At 47.2% G+C, this 22,467-nt stretch overlaps 2 protein-coding genes across 3 annotated transcripts in view; one reads left to right on the plus strand and one right to left on the minus strand.

The window, feature by feature from the left end:
* The window catches only part of CHD9 (chromodomain helicase DNA binding protein 9), a 208,614-nt gene extending 187,278 nt beyond the window's left edge, over nucleotides 1–21,336 (minus strand). For both annotated transcript variants that reach the window (XM_010990074.3, XM_031458441.2), the window contains exon 1: nucleotides 21,278–21,336. The gene's annotated coding sequence lies outside the window, so the exon portion shown is untranslated. The remainder of the gene's footprint in view (nucleotides 1–21,277) is intronic.
* LOC135322184 (uncharacterized) lies at nucleotides 963–22,201 on the plus strand. The gene is made up of 4 exons (XM_064489995.1): nucleotides 963–1,123; nucleotides 3,266–3,440; nucleotides 20,631–20,754; nucleotides 21,106–22,201. Exons 1-4 carry the CDS (start codon nucleotides 963–965, stop codon nucleotides 21,579–21,581), a joined length of 936 nt encoding a protein of 311 aa, XP_064346065.1. The 3' UTR covers nucleotides 21,582–22,201.
* Nucleotides 22,202–22,467: the final 266 nt, after the last annotated feature.

A 22,467-nucleotide genomic window follows, 5' to 3' on the forward strand; every position in this document is an offset into this window, starting at 1 on the left:
CTGCCATCCCCCTGGCCGCCCCCCCACCCCGACCCCAAAGTGGGAGAACATGGCCTGGGAAGAAGCCAAGAACTGAAAAGCCACGGCACACCCACATTCTTATGAATTTTTACAGCTGGAGAGAAAGAACGATACACAAACACAGCAGGACTCAAGGGCCCTGGGCTTCGTGCTGGAGAGAAAAGCAAGGCCACCTGCCATGAACCTGGACTGTGCTCAGAGACAGCCAGCTTTTGCTGAGTGATTACTACATGCCAGGGCTCTCACACACACTATCCCACCGAATCCTGACGGCCTCCCTGGGAGGGAAGTACTGTGATTATCCATCGTACCCAAGAAGAGACTGAAGCCCAGAGAGATGAATAGCTTGCCAAGGTCACATGCTTTCCCCACTTCTGGTTTCCATGAGGAGGGATTTTCCCTAAACACACTCTTGGTCTCTACTCTCACTGCCCGAGCCAATGAAATGACATCTGATCGGAAAGCTTGCGAAGGTCTGTCCCCGCGATCTGCTCTGCTCCCTCCTCCTTCCAGGCTATTCGGAAGCCAGTTTTGTTCTCACACTAAGCTCTGTCCTCTGTGCTCGGTTTTGTGATAATTAAGGTGGTACCTTGGCTCTCTGCCACTCCTTTGTCTTTTTATTCAGTGTGTTCAGAACCTGGATGTGGAAGAGGGGTGCTGTTTTTTGGAAGGCTCTCTGGAGATCCCAGCAACACTGTGGAGGATCCTGAGAGCCCTGGCCAAGCAACCCCTACTTGACTTGGGTTTCTGCTCTTCCTCCACATCTTGGCAAAAGACACTCTTGGCTCTGGAACCAATGTCCTTTGGGAGACAACAGGCCGATAACTAATACAGCCTTAACCCTTCCCCTCACCTTTTTTTTTTTTTGGACTGGCATTTTTTTCCTGGGATGAGGAAAACTAAGTCCTGTACTCAGTTTCTTGCTGTAAAGGGAATCGGTCATGAGAGGGTGTCCCTGGGGTGGCAATGACTTGGCCCGCGTACCAGCTTTTTCCCTTGCCACCTGCCAGGGCATCAGTGATGGGTACCTGACCCACCCCGACTGCTGCCAGCCTAGACTGTTTACTCTGGAACAAACCCAGGCAGCTGATCCAGACCCTCTGTCAGGCCCTGATTAAACCATACGCTGTGTATCCCAGTTTCCAGTTCCAGCAGATCTGCTGGTGAATTCAGAATCAGTTTTACTATGTGGGACTTACGGCCAAGCCCATATTACCCTGCTGTGAGACTGTGGGTAAAATCTTTACCTGCTCTGTGCTCTGAATTCCTCATCTGTAAAAGGGGACAGGACCTGTACTCCTGTCTGTCTCCCAGGGCTGTTATGAGAGCAAATACATAGAGCATATTTGAAAAAGAATGAAAGACACTGCATGAGATAGAGGAAATTATCATTTTTTGAGCTTTCATAATGTGCCCAAAGACTCACTAAGCATTATAGCGAGCATCTTCAGTTTTGTCACCAAGCGCTGAGCCACTTTCATTTTGGTAATCACGCCCAACTCCCTCTCCAATTCCCCGCTAAGGCTCAGTCCTAACTTCCACCCTTACGGTCCTGGAGATCCATGGACCCCACCTAAGCGAATGAGTGTGTCTCAGTCCCCTGGACCTTAGTGACTGCTGCACAGATGGCATGTGACCCAGTCAGGGTCAAGAGATCTTTCCTAGAGCTTTTGGAAAAGAGATTCTCTCTGGAGATCCTGAAAGGATCTAGGGGCCAAAACGGACGCTGTCATCTGGTGTGCCACTTGAAAAACAAGATGTGGCGCCCAGAAGTAGGTAGAAAACAAGTCTGGCTTTTGAGATTGGAACCCCGAGCCCAGCCAGGGATACCGATTATAATAAATAAACACCCAGCTCCTCCATAATTCCTGGCCCAGAGATCCGAGAATCCTTGCAATTTCCTAAGTGATCGGAGCAAAAAAGGTGTCTTTTGTTATGTTAATGACGTGACTTTTGGAAAGTACCCAAGGATGAGGGCTGGTTATCCAAAGAATCAAACAAGTGATTAGAAGGTTGGAACTTCGAGTTGCAACCTCGCTGACCTCCCAGGAGGGAAGAGGGACTGGAGTTGGAGTTCAGTCCCCAGTGGACAATGATTTAATCTACCATGCCTATGTTAGGAAGCCTCCATAAAAACACAAAGGTCTATATTCAGAGAGCTTCCAGGTTGGTGAGCGTGTGATTTGGGGAGAGTGCTGGGCTGGGAGAGGGCATGGAAGCTCCAGACCCTTTCCTTACACCTTGCGCGGTACATCTCTTCCATTTGGCTGTTCCTAAATTAAACGCTTTTATAAGAAACTGGTAATCTAGTAAGTGAACTGTTTCTCTGAATTCTGTGAGCTGCTTTAGCAAGTTAATCAAACCTGAGGAATGTGGTTGAGGGAGTCTGATTTATGGCTGGCCGGTCAGAAGCACAGGTGGATAACCCAGACTTGTATTGGTGTATGAAGTGGGGCGGATGTGAGGTGAAGGACAGTCTTGTAAGACTGAGCCCTTAATTTGTGGGGTCTGGCACTATCTCCAGGCAGATGGTGTCAGAACTGAGTTGAATTGTATGACACCCAGTGGGAATCTTGGAAAATTAATCCCTTGGTCCTGAGGGGACATCCCTCCTCCAACCACCAATCATACATTGGAAATTAGGTGCAGAAACCTCTCACCACCCCTGGACTTCTCAGCTTAATGTCAGCCCCCAAATTCCTCTTGTGCCCAAAGGTATCTCCGGGTAGATTTTCTATCCCTTGTTACCAAGAGACTCCTAATGGATATGGCATTATTTCAGTTATTCTTTTCACCAACTGTGAGCTAAGTAAGGGAACCCCTATTTTACAGATGAGGAAGAGGAGCTGAGGACAGAGAAGCTATGTGATGTAAGTAGTGGGGGCAGGACTTGAACCAGGACTCCATTCTATCCACTCCACAGGAACTTGGTAATACATCTGAGTCTCAGAGCCGGCTCCGTCACTTTTCTTTCGTCAGCAGTAGAGCATCTGCTGGGAGAGGAGAGCCCTGATTCTCCTGCAGTCAGTGGCTGAGGGAGGACCTACTTCACTGGGTGTTCTCTGCCCCCTGTGCCCTCTTCCTGGAAGAAAAACGCCAATAGAGGAGGAGCTTAGTTAATTCCTGCAGGGCTTAAGTTTGATGTCAAGGGCCTGGGGGGCTCCAAATGGCCCATATTTTCTCCTCCTACCAGGGATTGAGGCTTCAGTGCCTACCTTTTAAAGTTCGACTCTTTCTTCTGAAGATACTGGAGTCTGGAAAATGCAACTACATCTCAGGCCTCCAGGGCTTACAACCTGAGCTGCTTTGTAGGAATAAGGGCCTTGAGAGGGGTTGAGGGGACCGGGTGCATGGTGGGGCTGGTAGAGGTGGCACTCTGGAAGAGGAAAAGGGTACAGAAAGGGACGCCAGAGGATTGGGTAATTCTCACTTGGTTGAAGGAGCATTATTTGATCACCGCTGAAGCTAGGTTTTGGGAACATGAGGGTTTGTTCTGTCTACGTGAGTATGTGTTTGAAATTATCCATAGTAATATTTTAAAGTGCAATGCGTAATTTAAAAAACATGTTTTGTGCCTTGGTCTTTGCAGAACCCTTGACGCCTATCTTGTGCACACCTCACAGATGATCCCCGCCCCCCCGCCCCAGTTTAAAGATGGTAAAACTGAGGCGCAGAGAGGCGAAGTCACTTATGCAAGGTGGAAATGAGTTGAACCTGGGCCTTCCAATTCCTATATTCCAAGGTTAACCCAGGGCAGAGGGTAGTAGAGGCAGGTTGGCAGCCCCTCCTTGACGGGAGCTAACAGGCAAGGATGACAAAGTGAGCCAGTACGGTCCAAGTCCCAGTCTTGCCCAGAGGCAGCCCAGCCTGTGTGTAACTGGCGTGGCGCAGACCCCGGCAGGGCCTCAGGGAGTCACTGAGCACACAGTGAAAGGCTCCCAGCCAGCGACTCCATGTGCTCCTTGGTAGTTAAGAAAACACTGAATCGAGCCCAGCAGGCTCTGGCCCCAGAGCCGTTCACGAGCATCCTGAGGACTGTTGCCTGAACATCTGGGTCTGATAAAGGAGACCCCACGTGGGCTTCCCTGCCGCCTTGGCCATGGCTATTTCTGCACGTACCCTTGAAGCTCTGTGCGTGTGGCTGGTCTTTTCTTTTCTTTCCTCCCAAACATATGGATTCCCAGCTCCTATTTCAAACTCAAATACTCCTCTGCTATAAACTCCCCAAAGCTCTCAATTTCCTTTTTCCATTGCTCATTCTTTCCTAAAGTGCGTGAAAAAAAAAAAAAAAGCTCCTCTCTTCGCTCTGTTCCAATTTCCTTATTTATGAAAGAAGGGCAAGGAGAATGGTAATTTCAATGATCAAAGTTAAGCAAGGCTCGATTCCTTCCTTAGGAGAACACACCTCAACAAGCCGAGAGGTCCCAACTTAGCAGGGACGAGAACAAATCACAGGAAAGCCCTAACTCCCCCTAAAACACTCATCCTGCAGGAGGCCTGACACAGTGCCATCTGCTTCCTTTATCTGGCTGCAGCGTCCTCTTTGAAAGTCACTAATGGAATAGAAAGAAGAAAAGTCACGGGCATGATTCCCAGAAGGTTACTGCCAAAGTGGGAGTGCGTCATCTGGGAAGGGAAAAACAGGTCCTGGCCTGCTCCTGAGCCTGCAGCCTTTTATTTCTCCATGATGACGGCGACCTACCCCTGAGAGGCAGAAACAGCCCAGTCCTGGGCACGGAAACACTGGATAAATCCGCATCAGCAGGGTCAGGGAGGAAAAGGGACCTAGTGCATCATCAAGAGCCTAGGGGACAGAAGGTCCTCACTAGGGGCTCTCATGTGCCTTCAGGGACCCAGGAGGTAACATAAAAGGCAGGGGACACTGGTTTCAGCCTGGAGGAGCAATGGCCCTGTAGACAGCGAGTCCTCTCTGGAGGGCAGAAGCCACCCACCTCTGGCTAGTTATATTGTGGGGAGAATATGAGCCTGGTGTTGCCAGATCTTCCATTTTTCCAGAGAAGTGGAGATCCGGATTTTACATGAAGTCTTCTGATTTGGGAAGGGGTTTTGATGACAAATTTTGCAAAGGCTGGCATTCTGAGCTAAATAAGACCGAGCTCTGGCAGTCTGAGTTCACCTGAGCACCCCCTGTGGGCAGCCCTGACCCAGGAGCTGGGTCCTCTCCACCTGCAGTGTGGCAGGCACTCCGGGGGAGGAGGCCAGGACGAGGTCAGATGAAGTCACGGGGCGAAAGGCCTCGCCGGGCACAGGAAGGAGGGAGGACCGCCTGCTGTTCCCAGGCTCATAAAACACTCTAAGACTCCTGTCACTGTGTCATGCTGGATCTGCTGCCAGTTGGGTCCTTACCAACAACCCTCCCATCCCCTTTAGAAACTTTCCTCCTCCCCCAGGCCAGCTCATGTGGCCAGTTCAGAACTCTTTCTCCGCGTGAGGCAGGTCGACACTGTAGCCTCTGACCACATTCGAGACAACCTTCAAGACAACTTAAAATTCACCTGCCCAGCACAACACTATAAATCAAATATACTTCAATTAAAAAAAAATTCACCTGCCCGTTGAAGATGCAAGTGACACCTTCTTTCTCTCAGGCTCGACACAACCATGACCAGTAACTCTGTGTCCTTAAGGAGCTCTTTTTCTCCCCCTAAAAAATCACACTGTGCTCCAAGGACAACCTCTGTTCCTCATCTCTGTGAGAGGAAAAATGAAGCATAGAGTTGGGAGCTATTTGCCAAAAGACAGATTTGGGGAGGACCCTGAATACCTGGCAGAGCCACACACGAAGCTTTTTTTTTTTTTTTAAAGTTCAGGTGCCTTCCCAATTTGGACACAGTCAAGATTAGATGAATTTCCTCACAGTGGGATGGGGCAGGGATCTAGAGGGCAGATGAGAGAAGGTTTTAGACAAAGGTGTGATCATGGGATCTCTTTCCCTGGCATCACCTTTACTCTGCCAGTTTGATTCTTTTATTCTTGCAAATCTCTGTAGACAGGGAATGAGAAAGATGAGTGGGAGGAGATGACAAAAGGAGAGTTTTAGAGCAAGGGAAAGTACATTGCACAAGCAGCTGCCTGCAGCAGGGTGTGTACGTGAAGCTCTGTGTGTGTGTGTGTGTGTGTGTGTGTGTGTGTGTGTGTGTGTGTGTGTGTGTGTGTGTATTTGCATGCTTAGTTTGTACGCAAGCCATTTTGGTAGAAGGAGAAGTGTTGTTTCTCTACTTCAGTAAATATAATACCCTCCTAAGAGAACCCTCATGACTCCTCTCTCTCTCTCTCTCTCTCTCTCTCTCTCATCCCACCAACACAGTGCTGCTATTCATCTAATCCGTATATACTCATTGTGCACCTTCTTGGTATCTGGCACTGTGATTTGCCCTGAGATTACATCAAAGACCAAGAAAGACACAGTCCTCCTTCTCAGGGGGGCCCCAGTTTAAGAGGGAGGCAGGCAAGTTAATGGGAAGCCGGGTAAGCCCTCAAATAGGGGAAGTGGAGTGGAGAGCTCGTGGAGGAGGAGGACTGACCTGCAAGGCAGAGGGAGAGGCGGGGGAACATTTTCTAGAAGTGAGGTCTAAGCTGAGATCTGAAGGATGAGCTGGAACTAGACAAGGAAAAGGGAAGGTGAGCATCTCAGGCAGAGGAAACAGCACAGGCAGAGATCTGGAGGTCAGATTCCCCCTAATGCTAGATGACACATGCTGTTTGAGCTAAGGCAACTTCCAACCCAGGGAGGGTTTCAGGAGAGCTCTGGGGCCAAGTGTGGGACCGGCATGGCAGTGGTCATAAGCCAACCTTAAAAATCATCCTTCTCAGATTTAATGCTCAGTTAAAAGCATTTAAAATGTCTCCAGGCCTTAGGGTACTTGGAATATAGGATGGAGAACTAAGAATTCAGGGTATATTTGAATATAGTCCCTCTTCCCGATAAAGGACACAAACGCTAAGGGTAAAGCATAGAACCTGGGACAAAATGACTTTTCAATTCCAATTTACAACTGAAGACAAAGAACATTCGTACCTCTTTTTTAAATGGAGGTACTGGGGATTGAACCCAGGACCTCATGCATGCTAAGCACCTGCTCTACTACTGAGCTATACCCTCCCCCAACATTCATACTTTTGTTCTTCTCTCCCCCCTCACAAGCACTCACCTGGTGGGCTAGGCAGAGTGTTAAGATTTTTTATATATATATTTTTTTTTATGGAGGAGGAAACTGAGGCTCAAGGAGGGAGAGTATCCAAGGTCATCGGTTCATTCCTTCCTTGACTCAGCAAGCAGAGCATCTGCTGTTGGCATGCATGCACTAGGCACTGCGGATACAGTGGTGAATGACACAAGACAGTCTACTCATTGGAGCCAGGGTTCAAAGCCATTGCTTCCAGTTTCCAATTCCGTGTCCCTTCCAATACACTGAACTGCAGTTGGATATGTTGTCTCCGGTGCCACGCTCCAGTGGACAGGTGTTTACTGCCTCAGTCTTTGTCAGCACTACCCAACCCCACCCCCCCACGCAAACATACCATAAAAGAAAAACAGCATAGCTGCTTTGCAAATGCATCTTCAAGGCAAGGTGCAGGCCCAGATTTTCCCTGTAAGTCCCTCCCATATGGAAACTGTACCTACCAAAAGTTGTCAGGGACCGAGTTGTCTTTGAATTACTGGGAAATTTCCCATTCCACCTCCATGCCCTGAACTAGCCCAAAGCCAGTGCTTTTAAACCCTCACCTTTTAAAAATCTTCCCTCTAGGGAGGAGGATATAGCTCAGTGGTAGAGTGCATGCTTAGCATGCACGAGGTCCTGGGTTCGATCCCCAGTACCTCTATCAAAGAAAAGAAAAGTCTTCTCTCTGAACACTGTCTTATGGAAGTAGGGATGGGATGAAGGTTTTTTTCCAAAGCCAAAAAGGAAAGATTGAGAGGGAGGAGAAAGCAGGGAGTGAGCAAGGGACGAGGAGACAACAGACCCACTCTGCCTCCCGCATAATTCTGCCATGAGCTAAAATCCGGCCAAGGTCAGAGATGACTGGCAAAACCCAACCAGACAGACGTCCCTCAGAGATGCTTGGGAGAGACTGGTGTATCTCCCCAGAGCCTGGGCCATGTTATTTCCTGGGGCGAAGCAAGTCACAAAGGATGAAAGCTGATGACTGAACGTCTGGGGCAGGGTGGGAGGCCTTGCCAGGAGGTGGGGGTGGAGCGGTGGAAAGGGAGGAGGGGTGGAGACTTGGCGGGTTTCACACAGACACATCTCTTCATTTTTCCAGACTGGAAAAAGCTGTTTGGGCTGTGCACATTTGCAGAGAGTCACGGTATTTACTACGCTTCCTGGCTCGACAGATTTCTTTCTGTCATTCAGTCAAACGCAGCTTGTATTTTTCAGGGCCAGAGCTGAACAGACCGTGGAGGCTCTTCCCCCACCTTGTGTTCAAAAACACATCCCAGGTGACTCAAAAAGCCCAGCTCACATGGGCAGCAGGAGCGGGTGCGGGTAGCATATTGTAGAGATAAAGACCCATGTTTAGACAAACAGTGTCTTCCCCTTGGAGGGGTTTAATGACGCTCCTATTTTCCCAGAGAGCATTGTTTTTTGAGCAGCTGGAAGAACTGCTGTACTAGAAATCGATCCCTGTATTTTGCCTGTGACTCTCGGTTATCCATGTTGATGGTGGGGGCAGGGCAGGTGGGTAGTTCAGGGGAGTGAGGTCATTTTTAAAAAGTGGTTAATAATAACATAAAAAAATCCTTTCTTGCCAAAATGTGCCTATCCGGGGAAAGTTGTCTGTTGAATCACTGTATACGCCAAGATATTAATTCAATACAACAAACATTAACTGAGCATGTAGTGGGTGCACAGCATGGTGCTACAGGTGGAAGTACCCAAGCTGACCACAACTTAATGCTTCACCTTTTTTTTTTAAAGAAAACTGAGTGTGAGCCCAAATGGCATTCACAGCCAATGGTGGAATTTCAGGCACCAGGGATGAGACAGGTCAGTAAGGAAAGTCTTCTGGGGGTGGGGGTGGGGGTGGGGGAGAGCTTTTCCCAAACCCCTTCACATCACAGTCACAGGCTCTTGTATGGGTAATGCCAGCCAAACCACTACACTGAAAGCATAGTCATCAAATCTTGCTCAAAACCTCAGAGTCACGCTGCCCGAGAGTCAGAGTGGGAGCCTGGTCCTCAGAAATGACATAATGACATACTCAGGCAACCTCTGACCTCTTCAGCCAGGGGGAGGGTAAATAAACAGATACCCCTGATGACGCAGATTAGCATCACCTGATGCAATGGACTAGCGCCTCCAACCTCCTCCTCTTCTTGGGCTGGCAAAGCACAGAGTCATCTTGCATTAATTTAAGAGAGAAAGGACCCACCCAGGTCCTTTTGAGCCAGGAGCCATGGGGAGTTAGGAGGGGTGGAGGCGGGTGGAGGAAAGCAGGGAAGGGTCTTTAGGGGACCAGAGGAGTCGAGGGAGCTAGGAATTCTGTATAGTCCAAGTAGACTATGCCAGATATAGCTCAATTTTTTTTTTCTTTTAAAAGACTATTATGGGTTTCCTTTCCAAAGTGGAAATGCAGGGATGGAAAAATGAGTTTCAGTTGCTATGGAAATAGGAGTTGGCTGGGGCCTGCAGGAGCAGCAGCTGGAGTAGAGCAAGTGGCCAGGAACCTGGCCCTGTGACAGAGGGGGCTTCTGGCTGGGGGTGAGACAACAACAGGCTTCAGCAGGAAGGATGAGGAGGAAAGAAGAGAGAACAGGAGACAGAGATTGTGTCTCCAGACACTGCAACCTACGAATTCTGCAGACATTTGGAGTGACACAGAATGGCGTGCGTGCATTTGTGTGTGTGTGTGTGTGTGTGTGTGTGTGTGTGTGTGTGTGTGTTTGTGTGTGTGTGGGGGGGGGCTGTGTTGTATGGGCATCCCCACAGGCCAATAAAGTGAGATGCAAAATAAATCCAATGCCTGAAAGAGAATGGAGTTTCACTGGAGACCCTGAGGTCAGGAAAGCCCTAAGACAGTTGAATGACTGAGAGGAGAAGCCGGCCATTTAGAAACCTTCCAGGAGGTTGGGGGAAATGCCTGAACAGGGACTGGCCCTCACATGGTATGTTCCCTCACCTTTTGTCCTCACGTAGCTCCTCAAATTGAAACTGGTGTGGGCCAGAAACAGAGCCGAAAAAATCCCCACGGATTTTTGACTATGGGGTGGGTAAGCTGGTTGCTCTATTTAACCTGCACCTCTGGGAGACTGTTTTTGTTCCAGGTAGAAAGTAGCCATGACTCTCGAACTTTGGGATCTTCCAGCCTGAGGCTTTGAAGGGGTCTGGATGTTCTCAGCATCACATTCTGGGGAGATGCTCTGATTAGGCCTATGGTGACTTCAGGTCTTTGCTGGATCCCTCAGCAGGGCCCACCTGAGGGGCTATTAGGCTATTCCCACTCCCACCCCCATAAGAGGAACCACCCAGGCCTTTCCCCCCATCATAGTTGGGGTGAGAGGTCAGGGAGACCTCACATTCATGAAAGGACTCATATAATCCTGTCACTCTCTCTATACGCTGTCCCTGAGAAACACTGAGAGGATCACATAGTTTAAACTGACCACTATTCTGTATCTTATTTTGTATTTCTTCATTTTTCAATATATCAGGAGCCTCAAAAAGTGGAAGTTGAGAACAATAAAGAATAAAATACTTAGGACTAAACTTGGCCAGGGAGGTGAAAGACTTGTTTCACTGAAAACTGCAAAACGTTGCTGAAAGAAATTAAAGGAGATACAAATAAACGGAAAGACATCCCATGTTCATGGATTGGAAGACTTAATATTAAGATGACAATACTACTCAAAGTGATCTACAGATTAAATGCAATCTCTATTAAGACCCCAATTATATTTTTTGCAGAAATAGAAAAACTCAGGCTAAAATTCATAAGGAATCTCAAGGAATCCCAAATAGCCAAAACAATTTTGAAAAAGAAGAACAAAACTGGAGGACTCAAACTTTATGATTTCAAAACTTACTACAAAGGTACAGTAATCAAAATAGTATGTTTCTGACTATAGGCCTGTAGAATAGGAGAGAGAACCTAGAAATAAACCCTCGCATATACAGTCAAATAATTTTCAACAGAGTTCCAAAACCATTCAATGCGGAAAGAGCAGTCTTTTTTAACAAATGGTGTCAGGAAAACTGGATATCCACAGGCAAAAGAATGAAGCTAAACCTTCACTTCATATTGTACATAAAAATTACCTAAAATGGATCAAAGACTTGAACACAGGATCTAAAACTACAAACTCCTATGAGAAAACAGAGGAAATATCTCATGACATTGGAATTGGCAATGATTTCTTTATGATAACTGAAGCCCAGGCAACAAAAACAAAAATAGGTAAACTGAACTTCATCAAAGTTAAAAACGTGTATGTATCAAAGGACACTACTCACAGAGTGAAAAGGCAGAATGGGAGAAAATATTTGCAAATCATATATCTGATAAGAGGTTAATATCCAGAACATACACAGAACTCCTATAACTCAACAACAACAACACAGGAAAACAAAAAACACAACCTGATTCAAAAATGGGCAAAAGGCCTGAAGAGACATTTCTCCAAAGAAGATACACAAACGAACAATAATCATATGAAAAGATGCTCAACGTCCCTAATCATTAGTGAAATGCAAGTCAGATCCACAATGAGCTCCTATTAGAATGGCCATTACTGAAAACAAACAAACATACACGCAAACTAACAAAACAAAAAACAAGTGCTGGCAAGGATGTGGGGTTCCCATTAGGAATCTTTGTGCATTGTAGGTGGGAATGTAAAATAGTGCAGCCGCTGCAGAAAATAGTACACAATTCCTCAAAAAATAAAATATAGAATTACCTTATGACCCACTCTAGAATTAAAAGAATTAAAAGCAGGGATATTTGTCCACTCATGTTCATAGCAGTATTATTCACAACAGCCAAAAGCTGGAAGCAACCCAATTGTCCATCAACAGACAAATGGATAAACTAAATACTGTATATGCATACAACAGAATATTATTCAGCCTTAAAAAGGAAGGAAATCCTGACATTTGCTACATCATGACTGAACCTTTAAGACATTATACTAAGCAAAATAAGCCAGTCACAAAAGGACAAATATTGAATGATTCCACATACGTGAGGTACCTAGAGTCATCAAAATCATACAGGTAGAAAGCAGAATGGTGGTTGTCAGAGGCTGGAGGAAGGAGAAAATGGGAAGGAAATCAAAATGAGTTGAACAATTTAAACCTCTTATTTAATGAGTATGAGTTGCCATTTAGGAAGATGAAAAAGTTCTGGATCCAACTGGAGATGGATTGTGGTAATGGCTGGTTGTATAACAACGTATATGTTCAGAATGCCACTGAATTGTACATTCTAAAATGGTTAAAATGGTAATTTTTATGCCCTGTATATTTTACCATAATTAAAATATATATGTATATATATTTAAGTGGAAGTGACCTTGGGTCAGCATCTTGATCTCTGAGAAGCCCAGTAAGGTCCAGCAAGACCGATGAAATGGCCTTTTCCCTACTTCCTTTGTTTGTCAAAACTTACTCCAGGTGCAAACAAGACCACGGGCTGGTGTGGGGGGCCCAGCGTGTGCAGGTGGGACAGAAAGATGAACAAAGATGGGGATCACTGAGGGGACGATGGGACTCCTTGCTTTGAGGCAGGATCTAAAGTGACCAGGGCCAGCAGGCAGGAGTGGGCACAGCAGGGCTCTGGCAGTTCAGAGAGGGGCGGAGGGGACTTCTTGCTTGGCTGCTGCGCGGTTTCGCAGAGGAAGTGGTGTTTGAGGCAGGTTTGAGGGAGTGAGGATGTGCAGATGTGTGAACTGGTGGAGGGCACGCTAGGTGGGTTGTTTGTTTGCCTGGCGTGTGCTGTGACTGAGAGGCAGAAGTTGGGAGAGAATCCTCAGCAGGAGGGGAGGTGACGGGGGAACAGGGACCTGTGCAGGAACTTCTGCCACACCAGCCTGTCATCTTGGTGGGTAAGGACCAGAAAGGCACACTCGGCCTTGATTTGTAACCTTCTGGAGCCAGATCCAGGCGGAATGTGAATGCCAAACAATCATAACTTCTGTTGACAGAGGACTTACCAAGTGTATCTTACTCAATAACCCTAAATGGTGGTCTCAGCTCCATTCCCACCTGGGAAAACTGAGGCCCAAGTGGTAAAGCAAATACCAAGACCAGTGGGGAAAGGGCAGTCTTTTTAACAGCCAGTAAGTGGCAGGGCTGGCGTGTGAACCCAGGCCTACATGGGTCTCAAACTTTAAAATGTATAAGAAAGGCCTCAGGAGCTAGTTTGAAAGCACAAATTCCATTCCCAGCAGCCAAAGCTGGGGTAATTTGAGCAACAACACAAATAAAGTAGAACCGGATCACAGCCCAGGTAAAAAATAAAATCCATGAGCCCACACTGTCACAAATGATAGGAAAAAATAATAAATGGGAGAGAAGAGCCCAATCTCCCATGCAGAATTCTAAATAAATGATGTAGGCAGATTATCTTAAAGAAGATAGAACCACACCCCCACTCCCTTAAGCATGGGCTGCGCGAAGTGACTTCCTTTCAAGAGTGGAGTATGAATGGGGGGAAGCAGCGTAACTTTACAGTGAAGAAACCTGACAAATACAACCCCAGCCAGGTGATCCAGGGAGAGTAACAGTGGTAAGTCATGCTGATGTTATGAATGCTTCATGGGATACGATGAAAATGGCACTTAGGAGGGGAGGGCATAGCTCAGTAGGTAGTGTGCATGCTTAGCACACACGAGGTCCTGGGTTCAATCTCCAGTACCTCCATTAGAAAAAAAAATTAATTAATTAAAAATTTTTTTAAAGCTTTAAAAGAAAAAAAAGGCACTTTATTTCTGCGGTCTTCTTCTCCAAAACCCATACCCCCTAGTCCAATCATGAGAAAAATATCACACAAATTCCAATAGAGGGGTATTCTACAGTATACATGACTGGTACCCCTCAAAACTGTCAAGGTCATCAAAAACAGGATTTCTGAAACATTGTCAGCCAACAAGAGCCTAAGGAGACATGACAACTAAAGGTAATGTAGGATACTGGACGAGATCCTGGAAAAGAGAAAGGACATCAGGTAAACACTCCGAAAACCTGAACAAACTATGGACTTTGGTTATTAATAATGTGTCAGCATTGGTTTGTTAATGATAACAAACGTACTCTAGGTTAACAAACGGTTAATAGTAGGGGAACCTGGGTGTGGCGTATATGGGAACTGTCTGTACTATCGCCTCAATTTCTCTGTAAATCTAAACCGTTCTTAAAAAAAAAAAAAAGTCTATTAAAAACAAATTCCTGGGTTGACCCTCAGAACCCGGGCCTTCTGGTGCACATTTGCACAGATGTAACAGAGCTGTGAACGAAGCCAGGTCCAAGGCTGGCCTGTTGACAGACTTGAAGAAAAGCAGCAGATACAGCGATATCTGCAGGGATGGAAGCAGTTTACACCAAGGACACTGCATGCTTTGCCTCCATCCGACTCCCTGTGGTTAGAGATGGTGCCTCTCGTGAGGCATCAGACTGGCAGCTTTCCTAATGTGAGAACTGACTCTCCCCTGTCAGATGGGGCCATCCCTGAGGGCAGGGCCCACTTCTCCTCTTGAGGAGCTCACAGAGGCCTTTCTCATAGGCCTGAAGTACCACAAATTCTCTGTCTGCATTTTATCTTCCTTTAAGGTAAATCAAGGTTCTTCCTATGAGCAGGAAAAGAGGTTATATACAAAACGTACATCTTTAAAGGCTGGCAAAAGGTCTGCTTGCTCTGAAATAACAGGACTCCTAACTCTTTGGAGAAGCATAAACAATGCTCATAAGCAGCAAACTCAATAATTTGTCGGATTTAGTGCCTTAAGCCTCGTCTCCCACCCCATCCCTCTTCAACACCCCTTGTACCCCAGGCCCCAGGCGTAGACAAGTGATAACTGTAGTAACAGTTTAAAACTGTGATGCTGCGGATTCTATAGTGGAACAAAACTCAACATCCCAGGACGCTGCTTCTTGATTGCAGGAAGTTGTTACTGGGAGGTACACAGCAAATCTCCCTGAAATGTGGGGAGGACATATCAGTAGAATGCACATAAAATGTCTGTGATCACTGATCTGCAAAAGTTCCTAAGGACAGGACAGGATGTGCCTCTGGACAAAGCAGGAAGAGCAAGGGCTGGAAATGAAATCAAGATTTGACAATAGCAGGGGGCGGGGGTGGGGTGGGGTGGGAGGCCAATTCTATTAACATAAGCTGAAGGAATATTAGGTAGAGAGAAACGGTGAGGAGCTCAGGAAAAGCAGTAAGACTTCAAGAGCAAGTCGTTGAGAGTCTGTCTTGTCTGTCACAGAGCAGTGGGAGTTCTGGAAACCCTGGAGCATTAAACGCAGATCAGAGCTTCCCAGAATTCTCCCTGGATAAGGATCAGAAGGTTGGTCCAGGGAGCAGCAGGAAGGCAAGGATTTGGTAATCGATTAGTTATGTCTGTCCCATGGAAGCCGGGGATGGGGATCAGACCAGCAGTGCTGCCCTCTGGACCCCGGTACCCCTCAGAGGATACAAGTATCTCAGGCCATCCTGACATTAAAATCATCCATCTTGCTCACCTTGTTTTGATTCCATGAATATCACTGTTCTAACTAGAATTTGGCGTCCCATGTGACCTCCCAACAGGGGAAAGCATGTGCTGACAGGCTGACATGAGTTTTCAGATGGCTTCACTCTGCTTGTTCCATTGTGATTTAATATGTTTGTGGTCTGGCTTCCTCAGCAGGCTGCTGTGAATTTGGTTAGTTTGTCCCTTTCAGCCTGATTAGCTCCATGTGCACTACAGGAGCTCCATCTTGACCTGCAAAGGAGCATCCCCAGCCTCTGGCCCCTTCATGCCAGCCCTGCGGGGCTCTCCTCTTGACGTCATTAGCCAGCTGCTCTTTGCCACGTCAGTCACCCCAACCACAGCCATCTACTCTAAATCCAGAATGAGCGGTGGGAGGACTGCAAGAAAAAAGGGCTACAGCCACCAAAATAACTTTATAAGTCCTGTTGAATAAAAAAAATAAAAAAGGAAGAAAGAGACCCTGTGCTTAGAGGAAGAAGCCAAGAACACGCCATAAAGAACAAACAGGAGGAACTGGCAAGGTTTAATTGAGAGCAAGGAAGACCCCAGAGGGCCAGTGGGTCCCTGTCATCAACTCTCTGAAGGACGGCAGTGGGGAAAAGGGGACAGGTTTGTTCTCTGGGGCTCCAGAAGAAAGTATGACAACCAAGGGTGGCAGATACAGGGAGACAGATTTTGGCTAGATAGAAAAGAGAAATCCTTTATGGCAGCTTTCCCCTAATATCAGTAATTCAAGTGTCATCATTACTTTTTTTTTTTCTTTCTTTTGTCAAATATGTGAGAAGCAGTATAATCCTGCAACTAGGAACACACACAGGAGCAGGGTGCCTGGGTTCATTTTCTAGTTCTGTCACTTACTAGCTATATAATTTTGGGCAAGTTACCTTACTTTCCTATGCCTGTTTTCTCTGCTAATAACAGTACTACCTCAAATAGTATTTAACTCATGTGATTGTGGTGAGGATTAATTAAATTACACATGCAAAGTGCTTAGAATACCGCCCAACACACAGGATGTGCTAAGTGGTAGCAACGGTTATTTTTATTATAATTTCATACCACCTATACTATTATTTAATATTTTTCTTTAAGCAGACATGTTATTTATATAAATTTATTTCAAAGGAAACTGAATATTACTACTACAAATGCAAAGCCAGAAACACCGGCCTTGTAGAGATGGAAACTGTAAACATAAACATAAAACAATGTTATTAAATTTTAGCTAGCTACTGTTGCCTGTTCCATGGCCTGAATTTGAGGACTGCTGCCTTTTCCAGAAAGGAGACAAACAAGGGTTATACAAAACCGTCTGATACTTCACTGAGACTTCTTTTGTTGACTATAGGCAGGAGGAAGAGTCTGGCAAGTTCAAGGAAGTGAAAGGCCAGTGAGGCTGGAGCCCTGGCTCTGCTCGGGCAGAGAGCGCAGCACAGTGCTGCGGAGGGAGGCAGGGCAGGATCAAAGAGACGGTTTAGAAAGGAAATACTGCTCCTAGAATGAGACTTCATGCCACACCGAATCATCTCATGAGGCACCCAGTTGTTACCTGAACACACTTTAGAAAGCCAAGTCAGAAAAGCATTGTGGAGCCCACCTGTGCTCGTCAGTGCCCCCCGGAGGACACCTGCTGGCAGCTTCCAAACGCAAAGTCTGCCTCTCACTTCTTTCTACGTTTAGGCATCTTCTGGCTGCAGGGTGTGTACTTTAAACCAAATGCAGAAGTGAGGGGATGGGGAGACCTCAGGAGCAACCCTCCACCAATGAGGGACAGAGGTAGGGAGATACCCCAGTTTCCTTGCCTCTTCATGGGACTCACAGTCTCTCCGGGCATCCTTGGAGAGATTGAGCCCTTTGCCCTAGTGGTAGCTCACTCATCAACACATCTTTTACTGGCTTTCCTCCCTTCTACTTCACTCTCACCAGGCTTTCTGGGATCACTTCCCAAATAAATTCCTGGCACCCAAACCCTCGTCGCATGATCTGCTTTGGGGAAACCCCAACTATGGCACAGTTTAAACTTCTGACAGTGGATTGAGTTGCCCAGTAAGTTCCATTTTCTTGAGGCACTCAAGAAATGGCTGAGAATGTTCAATGGAGATTCATGGATCAGGTAAGAATTCAATGAGAAGGACTTTTAGTACCTTAGGTCCCATGATTCTAGATCAAGAGTTGGCAAACTACAGCTCACGGGCCACAGCCAACCCACTGCCTTTTTTTGTGCAGCCTGTGAGTTAAGAATGGTTTTTACAATTTTAAATGATTGGAAAAAAATCAAAATAAGAATAACATTTTGTGGCTCCCCAGAATGATAAGAAACCCAGATTTCAGTGTCCATCAGTAAAGCTTTATTGGAGCACAGCCACACTCATTCATTCCCACACCCTCCATGACTGCTTTTACTCCATTACTGCAGAGTTGAAGAGTTGCAACTGAAACCCTATGGTCCATGAAGCTCAAAACACTTACTATCTGGCCCTTTACAGAAAAGAGTTTGCTGACCCCTGTTCAAGACCATCATCCTGCAGAGAGACAAGAGCCAGACTGAGACCTGGCTGCACCATAGATGGGGAGCCCATCACCAGATCTAGTATTTAGGGGACTGTTTGGATCAGACCCTCACATATCCTTTCCCTACATCTCTGTGACCACCTTGACGACTCCCTCTGCCCTCTGCAGGTATCTAGGACTCTTCCATTGAATCATTAATGTTTCTATACCAAGAATAATTTTATTTTTAAAAAGCCATGAGACCTTTTCTTCCCCACATTCTGCCCACTGTGGTCTTATCCACACTTGACGGCTTTGGCAGCCATTTAATTACGGATTCCTCCCCAAACCAAACCAAATCTCCAGTCCAGGACAGTGTCCTGAGATCTCAGATTAATATTCAAACATCTGTTCAACATAAGGTTAAGATGGGGGAGGGGAGGAGGGTTCTGCTGCTTACCAACGGCCTAACTTTGAGCAAGGCATTTAACTGTGTGGGGCATCAATTTCATCACCTGTCAAAGGTGGAAATGATCCTGACCAGCCTGCCAGGATTACTGTGCTAACTAGACGAAAGAAGAGCTGCCCTCAGGACAGTGCTACCTGGCCCCAGCCTCCCTCTCCAGCACATTATTGTATTATTGGACCTCTGTTCACACTCCCTACTCATGGTCTCTCCTCGACCTCCTTGACTTTGACAAGCTCATGGCTACCTCCAGGCCTTTGCACATGCTGCTTTTTCTGCCTGAAACACTTTTTTCTCGTCTCACCCCCGGCCTGGCTGGTTCTCAGCCTTTCTGACCCCCAATCCAAAGTAGGTCCTTCTGCATGCCTCTCCATCTTTGTGCTTGATTCTCGCACTGTATGTGCAGTAATGTCTAATTATAGTCAATTCTCATTATTTACAGTGGTTATATTCTATAAACTTGCATGAACATAGAATTAGCAAATACTGAACCATTTCTCTTAAGGGAAAAACATAAGGTTAGGTTTCTGCAAGCCTCTGGTCACACTTCCATCAAGAGATCAACATGTAACCTTGTTTTATGTGTGTTTCCGTTTCAAGACCCTTAATTTAGTACATATTGTTGATTCATTCACATTGAACTCTCACACAATACCACTATAGGCCATGCCTGAACAAAGTTTATCTAACACATACTTTCTCCTCAAGGCACATCACAGCATTCTTGTGCTTTGGAACATTAGACGGCACTTCAGCACTATGTTTGGGGGTGATTTTAAACAGCAAAATCACCCCCCAAAAAAGCAAAAATAGAAAAAAAATGTGGCACTTAATAGACCACAAAAAGGACATTTGTTTACACTTATGAGAGCGGAACCAAGACAGCAGAACACACGTGTGTTGGGCAACTCAAATTTTTCGCCACTCTGTTCGTGTCCGTGAAGGACCGTGAAAGAGCTGCAGACATTGATTTGGGGGTCACAGATAAATGTTAGCAAGTGAGAGGATTTGCAAACATAGAACCTGCAAATAAGGAGGATCCACTGTCCTTCCTTCTCGTTTCTCTCATTCACGCAGTGTGTGAGTGCACCCCGGGCTGGTTTCCCTCTGACTTACCACTTTATCTCTAGCACCTGGAACACTGCTGGGCACGTGGTAGTTTCTCAATAATAAATGCAGTTTAAACGAACACACGAGTCAATTTGGTAAAAGCGCTTCGTTAGCCGCAGTGACAGCTCATATATACGGAGGAGGCACCACGAACTGCCCTGTGCTGAGTGCCTTCTCTGTGGTCCCTTTGGCAACAAGGGAAGCGGCAGATTACTGCACTTTTGCCATGGGCTCTGGAATCACACTGCCTGGGTTCAAATACGGGGCCTGCCTCTTACTAATCATTGAACCCTGAGCAAGTTCCTTTGTGGCTCTGAACCCCAGCTTCCTCAGCTATCAAATGGGGCAGTTATAGGACTACCTACCTTGTGGGTTATGGGGAGGAGTCGATGTGGCATCGCACAGAAAGCATTTGGCACAGCGCTGAGCCCTTAGTAAACATTACCTGTTACGGTCAATAATTCCCATGGCCACTCTAAGAGGTTTATACTATCATATCCATTTTGCAGATGAGAAAACTGAGGTTAGGAGGGGTTCCATGAGTCCCCAGGGGTCACACACAAGGAAGGGATGACAATGGGGGCTCCAAGCCCATGCTCATAACCGCTTTGCTGTAAAGGTAGCACTTACTAAAATGATGAGGGCAGCTCAGGGAAGCTCCCTGAACTTCTGTGGGATGCGGGTAAGAAGAAACTCCCATCTCGCGTGAGTCTTCTCTCATATTCCACATCTGTGCCTTTTTGTTCCCTGCCCGCTTTTGAGTTGAACCCTTTCAGGGCCAGCCCTATCGGGAGGGAGGATGTTGGTTTGCTGTCTTGGGTTTGACAGCTCACAGTCAGAGATATTTCCTGCTTAAAAGGCACACAGAAGACGACGGCAGAGGACGAGGAGAAGAATCAGCATTCTGGGCTGCGACAACTGGCCTCTGTCTTCTCCAGCCCTTTAGATCAAGGTCCTTACACTTGCCTGCTGGTTGGGATCTCCTGGGAAGCTTTTAGGTATTCAGATGCCCAGACCTCAACCCAGACCACTTAGATTTAAGTCTAGGGTGGGTGGGGGTGGGAGGAAATAGGGCATCAGTATTTTTTAATGGTCTCCAAGCGATTCCAATATGCAGGCAAGTTTAAGAAACGGTGCTTTGGATGTTACATCAGCACTCAGCTCCAACGCCTGAAGTCGCTCTGGGTAACAGTCACTCTTTTCCTACGACTGGCCCATCGGGGATTTGGGCAGGCTTTCCAGAGGCACTGGCTCGCGGAGGATGTTTGTGCGCGGGCGACCCGGTGTTCTGCTCTGCCCATAGGCCCAGCCGGGAGACGCGGGTCTCTGGGTCCCCGCAGGCAACGACACACGTGCGGCGGTTCAGACTTGTCTGGCTACCTGCGTCGTAGACCGCCAGCAGGGCTCGGCGTCCCCCACCTGCCCACCCCAACCACAGAGGTTCGCAGGAAAGGCCCGAGGCTCGGGAATCCTACCTTGGCTGCCGGCGCTGCCCTCCAGCCCCCGGAATCCTGGGACTCAGGTTCGATCTGTCGGCAGCCTCCGCGGTCGCTTTCGTCTGCGCCTGAGAGGCGCCCACTAGAACGCAGGCGCCACCTAGTGGACGCGGGGCGGCCGCGCGGGAACCCGGAGGTGGGGTGGGAGCGAGGTCAGTCTCGGGCGGAAATGCAGCCTGGGCTTCCCACGTGGGCGGTTTTCCAACACGCCGCGCACCCCGGGCGCAAATCCCGGCTGGGGAGCAGGGACCACCTTCACTCTCTAAAGGGCACTGGGACCTGAACTTGTTGAACCGTCTCTTGCGGTCATGGAGGAGCAGCCAGGCCCTGGCTGCTGGCCTGGGATCCATCCTGGGATTTTCCTGGCAGGACTCAGGGATCTTGCCTTTCATCCAAAAGCTTTCAGTACACCCTAATTTGGCATAGCCTCTCTTTTAAATATACTGGACGCATCAGAAGATGCAAGGGACTGGGTTTGTCTCAAGCCTCGGGAGGCCTTTCCCCTACCAGCACAGCAGCCCTTTCTTTTTGCCTTGCCTCCTACTGGCACCCCTCCCCCCTTGCCCTCCTACCCTGTTCCCTCCAGTCTCTTTGGCTGAGCGTTATTAAACACCCAGTCGGTGTCACACCCTGTGTGGGGTCCGGAGACACAGGTCCCCGTAGGAGTTGGCAACCCAGGTAATGTTTCTGACCGGAATGCCATTGACATTTCTTTGGTTGGGGCCTATCTGGCAAGATCCCTGAATCTCTGGCACTAAATGCCAGTAGCCACCCCTCAGTCATTGTGACAACCAAAACCACCTCTTCATATTTCCAATTGTCTCCCAGGTTGGAGGAGCAGCGCCCTATGCTGAGAACCTATTAACTGATTATTAAGGTCAGGTGGATGCCTCCCCCTCCTTTCTTGAGGCTTCTAGGTTTTTGTTTTCGTTTTTGTTTTGTTCTGTTTTTTAAGGAAGACAGGGTGAAAACAGGGCTGCAAAAATGGTGGATTATTTAAAGTGTTTCCATTTCATTTATGTCTTCTTTAAACAAATGTTAACAGAGCGCCTACTATGCGCCAGGTACATTTCTACAAACGAGGGATGCAACAAAGAACGAAACAGCTCAAAATCTCTGCCCTCGTTGAATTCACATTTGTGTAACAAAGTAACACTTTTAACACAATT

The sequence above is a fragment of the Camelus dromedarius genome, chromosome 9 (assembly GCF_036321535.1).
Source record: "Camelus dromedarius isolate mCamDro1 chromosome 9, mCamDro1.pat, whole genome shotgun sequence".
NCBI classification, from domain to species: Eukaryota; Metazoa; Chordata; class Mammalia; order Artiodactyla; family Camelidae; genus Camelus; species Camelus dromedarius.

Bases quoted from the DNA above. Each gene is read 5' to 3' on its own strand.
- LOC135322184 (XM_064489995.1), top strand. From the start codon at position 963: ATGAGAGGGTGTCCCTGGGGTGGCAATGACTTGGCCCGCGTACCAGCT. The intron at 1,124-3,265 runs GTCAGGCCCTGA...TTTCTTCTGAAG, and splicing joins GCAGCTGATCCAGACCCTCT to ATACTGGAGTCTGGAAAATG. The intron at 20,755-21,105 runs GTCCTTACACTT...CTCTGCCCATAG, and splicing joins CTCCAGCCCTTTAGATCAAG to GCCCAGCCGGGAGACGCGGG.